The sequence below is a fragment of the Calypte anna genome, chromosome 13, assembly GCF_003957555.1.
Source record: "Calypte anna isolate BGI_N300 chromosome 13, bCalAnn1_v1.p, whole genome shotgun sequence".
Lineage (NCBI taxonomy): Eukaryota > Metazoa > Chordata > Aves > Apodiformes > Trochilidae > Calypte > Calypte anna.
Genome location: NC_044259.1, coordinates 10,570,913 through 10,586,165, shown reverse-complemented (window position 1 = coordinate 10,586,165; position 15,253 = coordinate 10,570,913). Strand labels below are relative to the sequence as shown.

Here is a 15,253-nt window from a genome sequence, read left to right as displayed (position 1 = left end):
ATGAAACCCTGAGAGCCTAGAAAACTGAAATACAGGGAGCTTGAAACTGGGCTACATGCTCTGAGGTTGCCTGGCCTCCTTTTCAAAGGTGCTGAGGATTCTGCATTTCTAGTGAAGTCAATGATTGCACAAGATCTTTTTGAAACATTTATTTAGTGCCTAAGTATAGATCTAGGACTAACTTGCAGCTTCAAAAATAGTGCAGGTGTCTGTCTTCTCCCTCTTCCTCATTTCTCTTTTCTTTGCTCTTTAGTCTCTCTTCTTCAGCTCCCATGTTCCCTCCAACTCCCTGCATTTTTTCCATCCTCCTGCAGTTGACTTCTGCTCCTGACTCTGCTCCCTTGTTCTCTCTGATGCCTCTTTTGTCCCATGGGAGCCACAGAACACTTCTTAAGGTCTCTCCTGATCAAGCCTTAGGTGACACCCCCCTTCTCTCCTTCTTTTACCATGAATTCTCCCTGCCTCATTCTCAGTGGGACAGAGGGTTCAAACAAAAAGCTCTGTTCTGCTCAGAGCCTGCTGAATTCAGGTCCCCAGCATCTCACCTTCCCTACATGTGAATGACCACCAGAGCTGGCAGCAAAAAGGGGATCACTACAGAGCTCACAGAGGGGGAGTCCAGAAGCATATATCAAAATGTCCCATGTTCTTGTGTATTGCCTGTTGGGAGCATGATCTGCCAATCGCAACAATAAAAGAGGTTATAATTAAAGGATCATGTTAATTTTGTGAACAGGAAGCTCTCATTAGTGGCTTGCGTTTTACAAATCATCCAGCAGACAGATGTGGCTTTGAATCTGATGGATCTTGTCCCTGACTTGAGTTTCTCTCTGTTGCAGGAAGGAATGCCCCAAACACTGAGTTCTACCAGTATGTTTACTCCATGTGGCTTCAACCCTCATCTACATACTTCAAAAGAGGATGAACAAGGAGGACTGATCTTCCAGGATGGAAACCTTACCTCAGCGTCTCTGGATGCTCTAATCCAGCATCTGATACCTACCACTGATTACTACCCTGAAGTAAGCAATTCACAGTATAATGAACAGTTTAATTTTGATGAATTGGGGGAGCATTTTATGCAAAAGTGCAAATGTGTTAAATTTTGAATTAAGAGGAGTAATTTAAAAGCTGCATACAATTATAGCTTGGGAAATTGATGCATTGCTTTAAATGCTGTTTCAGTGCTCTATAATTGTTCCCATGAAAAAGCAGATCCCAAAGTTGATACTGTGTTTAAATAAGAGAGCTGGGTTTGGGGAACACTGTGGTGGTGATGAATTAGTGATGGAGCAGTTGAAGCACTTCAAAAATAGCAGTGCATCCCAGAGAGGTTTAGATAAAGACTGGAAGCAAAAAACCTTCAAGTCTGAACTGGCATTAAATCAGCAGGATTTCAGTAGCTGCTGAAGTCATCCAGGTTTGTCTGCATGTACGAAGCATTCCCTCAGTGACAATAGAGACCCTCATGATGGGTTCATGATTTGCCAAGGATTTAATTCACACCAGCTTTGTAGTCACTGGACAGCAGAGTCCAGATCCTAATCCTTGCTCCATCAGTGAATATTCAGTGTTTCTTCACCAAGATAAATGTGAACATCTAACCGAAAAGCAGGTTTATGGCCCTGCAAGCCATTAACTTCTCTGGTTTTGCACATCCTCAGTGGAATTCAGGGCAGAGTTTGACTGGAAGACTTCTAAGTGCTTAGGTATCTCTGTGGAAAGGCTTGTATTTCAGAGCACAAAGTCACATTGACTTCTGGGCAGTTTGGAAGACAAGGAAAGTTATCAATGTGGACCAGACAGCATTTTTTAAATTACTCATGGCTCAGTTTCTGATCAGCTAAAAATAAATAATAAAGAGGCATATCAATTAAAGAAAAAAAAAAAAGGAACTGAGAGGCAATAAAAATAGGTAATGGCCAGATATTAGGCTGTGAGATTTCCATTAAGCAATGTGTGATATGTAATATTATATCAGCTGCTCAGGAGCATGGCTAGGTCTGGGAGAAGGAAGATAATTCAGGCCCTGGGAGCAGTTAGGATGCAAACGACTGAGGATTCATGCATATATTTTAAATTCACTGCTGGAATACTTTAAGTAATCCAAGGCTTTATCCAACAGGCCAGCTTCCCACAGCTTCACAGATATGGAACTGCATATGATACGGTTTGGCTGATAGAAGTGAATTTTAGGGAGCTAGTAGAATAAATGAAAAATTACTTCAAACAGCCTGGCTGAGACCTGCAGGGCAATAGCAAGAGGTGACTGATCCGGGGGCATCTGTAGCTCACAACCCAGTGTAACACAGAGGTACCTGAGTGTGTACACATTTGGTTTTCACTGGCCCCTGTGCATCCCTGGTTGTGCTGTCTCCTATACTTGGGCTCACCCCTGTAGTGTGACCTGTACACTGGATATTTGCACAGGACTGGGGCAATCCAAAGTGGCTGCCCCAAGCTGGCAGTGGATGGTGTGGAGGAAGGAGATGCCATTGCATCCTGTGCCCACTGTAATGAGTTCCATTCTCAGGATCAGAAATCCTTATGTCCTTTAGGCATAAAGAAAGGTCTGTCCTAGTGGAAATGCAAACACCGTGGAGTTCAGGACCTTAATGGCTAATATTGTCCACTGTGCAAGTGTTTACAGCATCTCTGCTTTTCTTTCCCCCACAGAAAGCCTATATCTTCACATTCCTGCTGAGTTCCAGACTCTTCATTGAACCCCATGAACTTTTGTCCCGTGTTTGTCACAAGTGCATTGAGCAGCAGCGTCTGGATGACCCTGTGCTGGACAAGGTTAGCTTATCTTTACAGCAGAAAAATGTGAGGTGTTTTTGATGGGCAGAGAATTCCAGTGTGTGTGTCCTCTACCTCCCTTTGGATTGAACGAAATATTCTCATAAAGGCTGATAGTTACCTCTGAGATCCTGACATTGAAGCATCCTGGTATCTATATCCAAGAGCAGTGCTCCAGGCAGTAGTCACTTCAAATCTTCTAATTTTCCCTTTCCCCTGTCTCAGTCTTCCCAGGTGACTTTCCCTCTTAACTTCTTTAAGGCTCTGATGAAGCCTGGGGATGCAAGGACATATAAACCTCATACACTGTCAGTTGCAGATGTCAACACACCACTCTCCCACTTTTACTCAATGTGTCTGCCCTTTTGCTTTCTTGCTTCTGGTACAGTAATATTTCCTCTTGGCCTTACCTGTCACTTTGAATGCTACATAACAGCACACAGCTTTCCACTAACCTCCCCTTGCTGGCACTGACAGCTCATGTGCAGAGCAGCACTGCCTGGGTCACCAGGAGACTTGAAGAAGGAGTGAGTCTGTGATGGAGTAAGAGAATGAGAAAATCCCAAGCTGTTACTGGGTCAGCACTCCTGATCTGCCCTAAGGACTGTGCAGTCCTCATGTGCAACAACACATGAGCATCCTCTGGCAGTCCCACAGACACAGTGGGATCCCACTGGATCCCAATCAGTGCTGGATTCCACCCAAGCTCTCATCAGTGCATTGAAGAAAATCTGTCTGGTACATTACCAGGAGCAGGAGATGCAGTGGAAGAAGAGTGTGAATTAGTAACTTTCCCAAAATTCTGACATTATTCCCAAGATCAGTTGTGGAACAGTATTTTTGGTATCAAATACTGAATCACCACCATCTTAACATGTGTGCTTGTTGTTGCCCAGGCACCTGGTTGCATGAGTAAGAGAAGCTTTGCTCTCACTATGGAGAACAACCAGACAGACTGTATAGGAACCTTATACTTGTTTTTTCTGTACAGTCCACATTAATAGAAATATCTGTGTGAGGTGCAACCTCCAAAACAATTTTTCTGAGATGTGTTGGCTTCTGCTCTCCAGTGCTATGGTAGATGCAAATTTAGAAGGTTTAAAATGGGGGCACTGTAAAGTTTGCTGCTCATTAAACTTTGCAAGAAATGGGAAACATTATTTTAGTACAAAGATCTCCTAATCTGCTTGAGATGAGCCAGCATTTTGGGCTAGCCTGTAGTAATGCCAAGTTGGTGGGGCACAGCTGATTTTATGTTCCTGAGAGAGGGGCTGACATCAAAACTTTGCATATGAGTGACTTCCCATCACCTGAGCTGCATCCTGTGACTTGCACAAAGTCCTCTCCTTCAATTCATAATAACAGTTTACACAGCTGGAGCAAATGTGTGCCCAGACCTTTGTAGTTTCCAATAAAGCTTTCCCTTTAGCAGCTACCTGCTGGTCTTTGAGATGAGCTTAATGCTAGCTGACAGCAGTTATTTTTAGAGATGTGGTTCATTGAAACCTGTTGTTGGTGGATAGCTGAAATAGGCATCTTAACCCCCTTGGTTGAAAAGCAGAGAGCTGTGGAGCTCAAGAGTATAATTTTTGCTGATTACAGGGTGCACTTTAGCTACAGTACGTAGGATGCAGAAGAAGGCTCTTTGTTTTGGTCTGTGTTTTCTGTAAATAAAAATGCAGTTTGTTGTTTAACATAATTTCCCTTTCACGTGTTCCTGGGTAGTGGAGGATGGAAGCTTTGGAGGCAGCCACACTGACCATGTTTTGAGATAACCCTCGTTGTGCTGTTTCCCACATTTGCCCCCTTGCTCTGTATCTTCCTGACTATTTCCACTGCTGCATCCTCAGATAAATCTACACCAAAAGTAAAATGGGCATTAGCTGTGTGTTATTTGAGTGGTTGTCCTCTTATCATGACTTTGAGCTCATGTGGGAAGAGTGCAACATTATCAGTAGCCCAGGTAAAGTTACTAATGTGCTGATGTTTTGTCCATCGTTTCTTCCTCATGTTACATCCACCAGTGGTCACTAAGCAGTTTTTTCCTACAGCCAGAAATCTAAAGATTCACATCTATGTCTATCCAGAAATACATTGCAATCTGTTTTTCAGGAAAGGATGAAAACATAGATGGGTTGTGAGTACAAAAGGGAAGAACATGGTGCAAATGAGCCAAAAGGCCAGGTGAATTTAATAAAGGTATAAAGGTTGCATCAACAAAATGTCCATCCAACCATAAACTGGCCAATTGCATGTGCAGAATATTTAAATCTGCATGTAAACCAGTCAGTTGTGCATGCATCTAATTACTGGTGTATTTTACATCCCAAAACATAGAAGTTGTGCACCATGCTATTTGTTTTGCATTGGTGGAGATTTTGCAAGTGCAACCGTCAGTTCCTTCTATGGAAGTCTGGTCCCACTTTCAATAAAATGTGTATTTGCTAGAAGACTTCAATGAGTTAACATGTTTCAATCCCTGTCCTTCATTCTGCTTTCCATTTCAGGCACGGGTCAGGAAATTTGGACCCAAAATCTTACAGCTGCTGACGGAGTGGACAGAGACATTCCCATATGACTTTCAGGAAGAGCGGATGATCGGCCATCTGAAAGACATGATCCACAGGATAGCCCCGTGTGATGAGGTGAGGGGGTCTGACCTGGGACACTATGTTCATTTTCCCACGTGGTTCCTCTTTTCCCCCCTTTAGCCAGATTGTGTTCCAAGCCTCTGCCTGGGACCTCTTACACTTTTGTCCTTGTGTAATGGTTAAAACCTGTGGTAGCTTCCCTGAAAGCCTCATCTCTCAGCTCAGGTACCCCTATGGCAGTGACACGGGGACATGTCAGAATGATCAGTGGAATTTATCTATAGCACAGCTCATTTTAAAACAATAACATTTCTATTTAACTGAGGAGATCTGAGGCACAGCATAGACTGAATGTGGTGGTCACAAGTCAAGCAGCAACAGAGCTGTGATCTCCCAAGTTCAAGTCTGTCAGAGAAGTGAAGTGTCATGGTGTGACACCAACCATACTGGTCAAGAAGTGGCTCAGGGAGCATTTCAGGAGGTTTAGTTAGTGAATGAGGAGTGGAGCCAGCAGGCAATCATCAAGTGATTGCACTGGGGAGCTACAAGAGATCAACAGTTGTTTGAAGGTACTTGATAAAGGCTTCCTTTCTCTCAGAAATGAATAGTTATGAACAAGTAACCAGCAAAAGATGTTTATGGTCCTTTTTTGTCTCAGCTTCTCCATTTGCGTGGTCCTTGATCACCTGCACCAAAATCTAATTTTCTGTTCCTTGCTTTACATGTCTTCAATCTGGCAAATTTGGGGTTTTGTGGGGTTTTTTTGGTTTTTTGTTTGTTTTTTTTAAACAATCTTTGCATTTTGTCATCTTTTTCATTAGTGAATCTGAGATGGGATTGGCTTACACCTTCCAGCCCTGTGTAAAAGTGTTCACAGGCCCTATGCTTTTGCTGGTTGATATTGCAAAGCAGGGATCCAGACAGTAGGTGAGCAGGCTCTGATCCTAGTTGGACTGATGCCACTGGAATCCCCTCCCCATCAAATTTCCCAGGATCTGTGGGCCCAGCAATAGCTCCTGTTGAATCCAACCTGTTTGGCTCTATCATGAGATAACAAGGGACAGTCCTTACATTTACAGAAAACACAAATGTTTATGGACATACAGCTTCTCTGGGAGCATGGAAGTGGCAGAACACAGTAGTGTGTGGCTTGCTTGGCAGAACTCAGTCTTGCTGGCTCTGTGGTCTTGGTGTTCAAATGCATGACCCAGGTGCTTGGCAGAACAGGACACAGTGAATGAAGTCTCTTGGAGCTTGCAAAATCAGGTGGGTGAATCCCATAAATTAATTCAGAAACATTAACAATACCACGAAATCCATTAAAATAGTAAGGATAAGAGCAAGTTGTATGTAGCCTCTAATTACTTCTTGGTTAACCATGGAACATGAAAGAATTCAGTTCCATGGGCTACATCAAGGCCTGGCTTCAGTTCATAGATGGGTGCAATTCAGTAGAACAAAAATAAATTGGAGAAAAAGAGGGGTGGAGAGAATAGAGAAGGGATTAGCAGGGTTGCAGCACAATGGAAATGAAATTGGACCCTCTACCCATATGAAACACAAGAAAAATGGAAACAGCTGCTCTTGGGCTGCATCACCAGTGGCACTTTTGGATGCCTGGGCTGGCCAGCTCTGGGAGAGAAGGGATGGGAAGGGGAAGCTGTGCTACCCTTTGATGGAGGTGAAGAGAACACAAAGGACTTTCAGAAAGAGCCAAGGTGGCTTCAGTTCCATTGAACAGAGCAGTAAAATTCCTCCCTTGAGGGCAAGAGGCAATGAATGTGCTCCTGCCTACTACCAAGAAAGGTGACGTGCAGGCCTTCAGCATCTCAAGTGAGAGAAACCCATACAGAGCCACCAGAATCATGTCTGCTGGAAAGAAGAAACCAGCAAAAAGGGCAGAGAAGAGGAGCTTTAGGAGTGCTCTTTCAAAGCAGTCCTTGTAAAGAGCCATAAATACTAAAAATCAACTTTTTGCATCCAAAGCAACTGTTCATTTGTCTGAGCTGTGTAAGTACTACAGATGCTCACTGTGGAATGGGCACAGCTGTGTATCAATGCTTATGGGTGCCTGGGGGGTGTGAGAGGAAATAATTTTCTTTTAACATTACTAGGCACTATAATTGCAAGTGATTATGCCTGAGCAAAATCAATAATTTAAGAAACATATCCTGCAAATGAAAATTTTATTTTTTAAGGGACAGCACAAAAGGGTGGTGGGGCCAATTAGTTGTTTGGAAGAAAGTTGTTCCCATTGTGGATCACAGAAACTAAAGATTGAAAGATTTGTGAGGTCACCTAGTCCATGTAGGTTAATGCAGGATTTTCCCCTGCAGTGTGTGCTCCTGTCCTTTGTGGAGTCCACTTTCCAAAGGCTCTGTGATGTACTTAGAAAGGTGTCCATGCTGAGAAGCATTTCTTAGTGAGTGCTGTGATTTGCATTTGGAGCTGGAAATTTTAATTAAAATATGAGCTCCTAAGCCACCTGCTGAGGCCTGCCATCTTCAGAGGAACTTCTCCAGTTCAGAATGAAACATTTTCTTTAAATATTAAACAGCAGTATGCTTCTTTTAGCTGTTAATGTGGCAAAAAAGTGAAATTGGTTGATGGAGTCCAGCATGCAGCCCCTGTACAATGGGGGGTCACTTTGTGACAAGGTAATTACCAGCATGCTGAAGGTAATGAACAATGTTGTTTTCATTTAGTGAACATAGTTTAAAGAAGGCAGGAAGTGCTTTTACAAGGGCAAAAGTGGGAATTTTTTATTTTTTTTCTCCTCCAACAGAAACAGGCTTTCTAGGCAAGGGTGCACCCAGCAGATTTCCAATGAGTCTTTTCAAGAGCTCTAATTTCTGAATAATAATTTTTGTGTCCATTAAGTGTCTCTCATTTCATTCCTTATTAGGTGGTTGAACTACCTGTGCCTTTTTTAGCTGTTGTCTGGGTCTATATTATTTTGCCATACTCCTTACAAAACCAGGTGCAACTAGATCTCTTGATATGGATCTACTGACAGAGTGGCTAATACACATGTTTTTCAGGCCATTTTATGTTGCCTTTTGGCTTTTCATCTAAACAGTGAAGAATTTGACACTGCACAGCCATGGCTGGTCCAAAATTTCTCATCCAAACTCCTTTTTGAAAAAGAACTGGGTTTTCAATGAGACATTGACAGGAAGCTGAACATGAGCCAGCAGTGTGCCCAGGTGGCCAAGAAGGCCAATGGCATCCTGGCCTGTATCAGGAACAGCGTCGCCAGAAGGCCCAAGGAAGTGATTCTGCCCCTGTACTCAGCCCTGGTGAGGCCACACCTCGAGTCCTGTGTCCAGTTCTGGGCCTCTCAGTTTAGGAAGGATATCGAGGTCCTGGAGCAGGTCCAAAGGAGGGCAACCAGGCTGGTGAAGGGACTCGAGCACAGATCCTATGAGGAGAGGCTGAGAGAGCTGGGGGTGTTCAGCCTGGAGAAGAGGAGGCTCAGGGGAGACCTCATCACTCTCTACAACTCCCTGAAAGGAGGTTGTAACCAGGTGGACGTTGGTCTCTTCTGCCAGACGACTTTCAACAAGACAAGAGGGCATGGTCTTAAGTTGTGCCAGGGGAAATTTAGGTTAGATATTAGAAAGAATTTCTTTACGGAGAGAGTGATCAGCCATTGGAATGGGCTGCCCAGGGAAGTAGTGGATTCTCCATCCCTGGAGATATTTAAAAAGAGACTGGATGTGGCACTCAGTGCCATGGTCTAGCAACCGCAACGGTGGTAAAAGGGTTGGACTCGATGATCTCTGAGGTCCCTTCCAACCCAGCCAATTCTATGATTCTATGATTCTATGATTTTTTTAGCCAAATATTTTATGTTCTGTAGAAGATTTGGATTTCAGTGCTGTGCCTGTCCTCTGCCCCCTAATTAATCCCCCTGTTTACAAAATATGTTCACAAAATACCAAATGTGTTTCTATTTGAGCTTCCATTAAAAAATAACATTCTATTCGTAGGGCCAGCTAGGTTATGCTGAGATTTGCAAACACACCTGGTTGTAAACCAGAGAAATATTGAGATGGTGTTCAGTAGCTTGGATCTGGGACAGTCTTGGTAAATCGGAAGTGTGACCATCTGTTTAAATGAGTAATCATATGAGGAAAGCAAGTAATCTCACTTCCTTGTAGCTAGTAAGCATCAGGAACAGATAAAAACTGAAAGAATGTTTTTTAATAACAGGATAAAAAAAATCAGCATATTCCTCACTCAGTTTTCACTATTCCTGTGTGATTTGCCTCCAAATACAATGTATTGTCATTCTCCAAGACAAGGCCCTTCTGCCTTCTCTAGTTACTTGATTAATTTTGAATTTATCAGCCATATTTTATTAAAAAAAAGCCTGGCTGCATGACATGCAGTCATGAGGATTTGAAGGCATTTCTTTCTGCTGATCCTTCCTGGCCAGTGCCTTCACTCCTTGTCTGTAAAGAGCTGCTCCAGCTCTGAGAACAACCTGAGAACTCAGTCCTGAGCATCCTGCTAAGCCCATGGCTGTGCTTGGAATACAATACAAGTTTCCTTCAGTAGCAGGTAACATTTTTTATATTAAATACCCAAAGCTGCATGATGCTCAGACCAATCCAATGCTGCTGCTTTCAGCTCAGAATAGGGTTAGAAATGTTTTTTATTCCTAATAACCAAGTGTTGGCTGGGCACCTCTGACTGGTACAGTTGTTGGTCAATACGTAGCTGACATAAAGGATGGGTACTGCCTGCTGCTCTGCTCCAGAAAGCTGCAATAACTCATGTTGTAGCATTACCTCTCCTCTGATCCTGATGTTGGCAGGATTATGTGAGTGTCTGTGCCAGCCCAACCCACCAGTCCTGCCTGCCTCTCCTCTTGACTGCAGTCTGTTTCTGTGGCCCAGAGCACAGAGCTGTAATTAAGCCAACTGCTTGTTCTGAAATAGGCTTGTTGAAAATGAAATGGTAACCTGTTGCTGGCTTAGTAGTATTTTGCAGAAGCCAAAGTTCAGCATCAAAACACTCCTTTGTCAAGTTCTGTGGGTGGTTTATGTTTCTTTCTCTCTCTGTCTCTCAGGCCTACTGGAAAAAGATGAATCAGCTTTTGCAAACCCTGAATCAGAAGCTTGCAACCCTCAGCCATGGGCAAGAAGGGATTGTCAAGATCAGTCCTGCTGTCTCTGATAAGCTGGTTGCCTTTAAAAGTAAACCTCCATCCATTCAGAGAGAAATCCTGAGTGTCTGCAGTGACCCTTACACTCTGGCTCAGCAGCTGACACATGTGGAGCTGGTAAGTGGGAATGGTTCGCAACTTCTGCAGGCAGAGATATTATTTTAAGCCATCAGCTGCTAAGTATTCCAGACACAACCAAAAAATGTCTGCACTGCTGCAGCACATCCTGTGCTGGATCAGCACTGCAGCAAGAGGCAGGGTTTGACAGGTTAAGTGATGCTTGGAAAACAAGCCATATATCAGAGTGTTCTGTGCATCTCAGGGCAGGGCACTTTCCCTTCTCAGCTTATTTGCAATTTGTGAGTCACAGTCACAGGAAGGACAAAGGGTTCCCACATCATTAAGGTGCTCTGAGCCCCCCAAGCTGATGGTGCTATCTGAGTGGCTGCTCATTAGACCTTTTATTAATTTGGAAGGAATGTTAACAGTTGAAGGCTGTTCCTACAGATACACAAAGCATCTGGGTTGTCTGATGTGGTTTTCATTCTTCCCTTTGGAGCTTTCTGGGTGGACATACAAAGGTGTCCAAATACCACCCAAACAAATTCCTGCTGTTCCCCTCTTGGAATGCAGTTTATTCTCAAACAAGCTCGTGATGGTAATCACTCCAATGCAGTACCAAAAATTTGGACAGGCTGTTGTGTTGCACACCCTTCTCCCAGGTTCAGGTCCTCTGTGTAGACCTCCTGGATGTTCACAGAACTTAAAACATTGCTGCCATCTGCAGATCTCTAGATGCTGTAATGGTTCCTTGCTGCCTGCCCTCCTGGACACAGTGTTCATCCTTGAGAGGAAGGCTGGAAAAACAAACCATGAAATGGACTGTGGATTGGAGTGAATATCATGGAATTAGCCTTGGGAATTCTGAAGGTAGTTGCTATTCTATTTGTCAAGAAATGGAATAGTTCAGATACCCTTAAGTTGCTCTTTATTTACTAAGTTATTTGCTAATAAAAGTCCTACATATGGTTATCAGTGGCAAGGTGAGAACCCAAGAGAAACGGCGTAGGAAGTGCCATAAAATTGTTAGTTAAGCAAAACTAATATTAATTTTATTGTTATTTGAGTGTTCTAAGTTTGGGCGGTAGGAATTCCAAAATATCTCTTCTGAAGTACTTTTGTGGCCTACCACAAATATTTTTTTCTAATAAACATGTTTAAGGGAATTGAAAAGCCTAACATGGTGGTCAAGTGTTGCTGGAACTGCCAGGTTTATTCCAGTGCTGGTGGGGATGGATGGTGTTTACTAAGGTACATCTGGATATTATATTTACTCTTGTTTTGTCCAATGCCTTGGACATTCTACAGTGCAAACAGTGCCTTTAATATAAACCTGTGCATCTTCAGTGCTTCCCTTCCCCAGTGACACAGTCACCACCTTGAGATGTCACCTGAGCTTCATTGGGTAGGGAGGTAGGGCCAGAGCACTGTGTGTGCAGATGAGCAATGGATTGCTGTGGTTACCAGATCACAGCTTTGCCATTTAACAGCTGGGAAACAAGGCTATGGAGTAATGCTGGACCATAGCAGCTCTGTGGCAGCACCAAGCATGAAACTGAAGCTGTCTGGCTCCCAGATGGAGCCTTCTGCATCCGGCACCTTTCCCTCTGCACAGTGGAGAGGGCTCTTATTGTGGCTTGCCAGTAATGAGATATATTTATTCTCATTTTCTTCTGTCTGCTGAAATAACTCTAATGGTTCATGTGAATTTTAGTGTCTAGTGATAGTTGCCTGTAACACCAGTAGCACCATTCAGAGCTGACAGATAAGGAGAATGACTTATCAAAAGACACAGAAGAGGCACGGGATTCTTTCATATTTCTTCTTCTCTCTTTTTTTTCTCCCCTTTCTAATAGGAAAGGCTAAGTCACATTGGACCTGAGGAGTTTGTACAGGCATTTGTACATAAAGACCCTCTGGATGGCACCAAGGTATGATTTTTCTGCATGCAAAGTGTCTCCTGTGATCACTGTTCTTCTAAGAACTGATGTGATGAGATCCATAAGAACAGGGCCTGGGGTGCCTGTTGACCATGGCCAGGCCAACTGCATCCTCATGGCAAGGATGGGACCTGTTGATAGAACTTGAACTAGCAGGTTATTGCCATTCCTTCCTGGTAAGGAAGTGTTCTAGCCTGAGACAGGCCAGCACCTTGATGTTCTGCTTTCTAGCTTGTCCCTCCTCACCTGCTTTGGCCAAGGCAGATGGCTTGAACCTGTACACAACCAGAGAATGTCTGTTCCCACTACTGAAGGCACAAAGACTCTGGACATGATGTAAGACCCATTGTGTGTGCCCAGACACCACAGCAATGAGTCAGTGTGTCATGAATCAACTTACTCTTCTCTCTCTAAACATTAGTGTTTAACTCAAAGCACTGCAGGGAATGGAGTTGCCTAATCAGAGCTTCATCCAAAGTCCAGGAAAGCCATCTGGAGCCTTTCCACTGACTCCAGTGGGGTTTGAAGTAGCATTTCAGAGAGCTCCTCAATAAGGAAACAAACTTCCTGGCTGAAGAGGGACAAGTTTCACATACTGCCAGAAAAGAAAGTGGGTGGACAATTCCTCCCCAGAACTGCATATGGGCTCCCACTGAGATCATACATTACTGGCAGAATGTCATCACTGGATGCTGAATGTAAGAGGAAGATCTCTGCTTAGAGTTCTGCCCAAAGAACACCACCTTGTAAAAAAAAAAAAAAAAAAAAAAGGATGGATAAATGGATGAATGAACAAATAAAAAGTGCAGCGTTGGGCTTTTTCCTTTTCTCATTGGAGTTCTGGAGATTCAGCAGTTGATTTCAGAGAGAGGGAAGTAGGCAGAGATGGTGTTTCAAGTATTCTGAGAATTGATAACATCCTATAGGAAGGAACCCTAAGGCAGCAAATATGTGTCAGAAACATGAAATACCAAATCAGCTACTGTGAGAAATCTACTGTGAGATTTCACCGTGCTATAAATATGATGGACAAACCAGGAAATGAGCAGTCATCCTATCTGTTGCAAAGCAAAATGAAAATTGATCAAATGAGGGCACTAAATTTGAAAGAATTTTGGAAGAGTGGGAGGGAGGCAACAGTGAGTGAAATTGAATTGCATAAAGTCGTAGAGGGGAAGGGATGCTAAGAGGAAGAAGGAAATGTTCAGTAATAAGCTAGTGCAGGTACAATGGTTGTAGCTGTATCTGGAATTTCAAATGCTGGCACATAATAGCACAGATAGGTGAAGAGAAATTGAGGTTACAAGGTAAACATAAGGAGACATCAGCTACAGTGAACAGGAAGGAATAGAATGAGAGGCAGAGAGCCTGAAAATAATGGTAGGATGGAAAATCTGAGCAAATGACCTTGACAGACTGTGACAAGCTATTTGACAGTTCTTCGTGTTCATCAAATGCAAATCTGAACACTGAGGGCTGCCCAGTAACAGTTCTGTGACTTCAGAGGAGTGCATAGTAACAGAGAAAATAACAGGTGCAAATCACCACTGCATTGCCTTTCCAGTTCAAGGCAATGTTTTCCCCCAGGAGGATCTACTTAGCAAAGCAAACCTGCCATCACATTTTCACACAAGACATGGCCATAACAAATTACTGGACTTGAAGTCAGCAAGGCTGATGAAAGCAGAAAGATGGAACTTTTCTCTGCCTTTCCCTTGGCTTCCCAGAGGTCCCAGTGGGGATTTACCCTGCACACCAGGGTAAGCTATAGCTGAAGGATCATGTGGGACCTTGCAGAACATTGTGCACTGCAGCACAAACCTTACGTGGAGTGACATCAAACTCCCTGTCCCGTGGAGACCACCCCTGTTAACCACAGGGAATTGGCTCTTGTCTGAATTCCTTCCAGCTGGAGATCATATTAAACATCTTTCTTTCATGAGGGCTTCAAAAGGCTTCATTTAGGAATGTTTACCAAGGGCTCTGAGTTGCAGATGGAAGATGCAAGGGAGGTGCTAAAGTTCGTTGCCATTTATAAAGCTTAACCTTTAAAAAGCAGCCTGCTTCAACTTGAACTGTTGCACATTTTTCAAAAGCTTTGTGGTATTAGCTGTGGTTCTTATGCTCTGGCACAGGACAGCATTATTGAGATGGAAATGCTATATTCAGAACAAAACCTAGGGTTCATTTTTTGCTTTAATGAGGAATAATACCGGAGCACAGGAGAACTATGGACAGACTGGGGCTGCTTTGGGTTTCCTTTGTTTTGTTATTTACATGGAAATAGTTTAGTTTTGAGGTGGCTTTAGGATATATTTTAATTTTTTATTTCTGTCTTTTATTGTCTACATAGTCTGCTCATAAAATGGTTAGGAATTACAGGTTTGTGAAGTTTTGCACCATAGCATGGTACTGGGATTTCTGATTCTAAACATGTCTGTGTACAGGATCACAGGTGAATTTTTTCTTACTTTGAGTTACGTTTGGAATCATATTAAGCCTCATTTCTTAATCACTTGTTTCATTTGCATAATACAGGTAATCCCACTGACATTAATGGGTCTGTGGTTACGCACTGTGATTTTTTTTTTTCTTAGTGTATTTATGGCAGCTCTGGGAAATAATCATCTTCTTAAAAAAAGAAATCTGTATTCTCTGATACCCTCTAGTGGATGTTAATGAATGTTCAA

The 15,253-nt window shown here is 43.1% G+C and overlaps 1 protein-coding gene across 2 annotated transcripts in view; it reads left to right on the top strand.

Annotated features, from left to right (window-relative positions):
* The window catches only part of RASGEF1C (RasGEF domain family member 1C), a 69,758-nt gene that overhangs the window by 37,091 nt on the left and 17,414 nt on the right, over positions 1–15,253 (top strand). The window contains exons 2-6 of one of the 2 annotated variants that reach the window (XM_008502033.2): positions 840–1,022; positions 2,677–2,799; positions 5,307–5,444; positions 10,468–10,680; positions 12,480–12,554. In XM_008502033.2, coding sequence (XP_008500255.2) covers positions 846–1,022; positions 2,677–2,799; positions 5,307–5,444; positions 10,468–10,680; positions 12,480–12,554 — 726 coding nt within the window. In that variant the 5' untranslated portion in view covers positions 840–845. The remainder of the gene's footprint in view (positions 1–839; positions 1,023–2,676; positions 2,800–5,306; positions 5,445–10,467; positions 10,681–12,479; positions 12,555–15,253) is intronic. The other variant, XM_030459337.1, reaches the window with a different exon arrangement.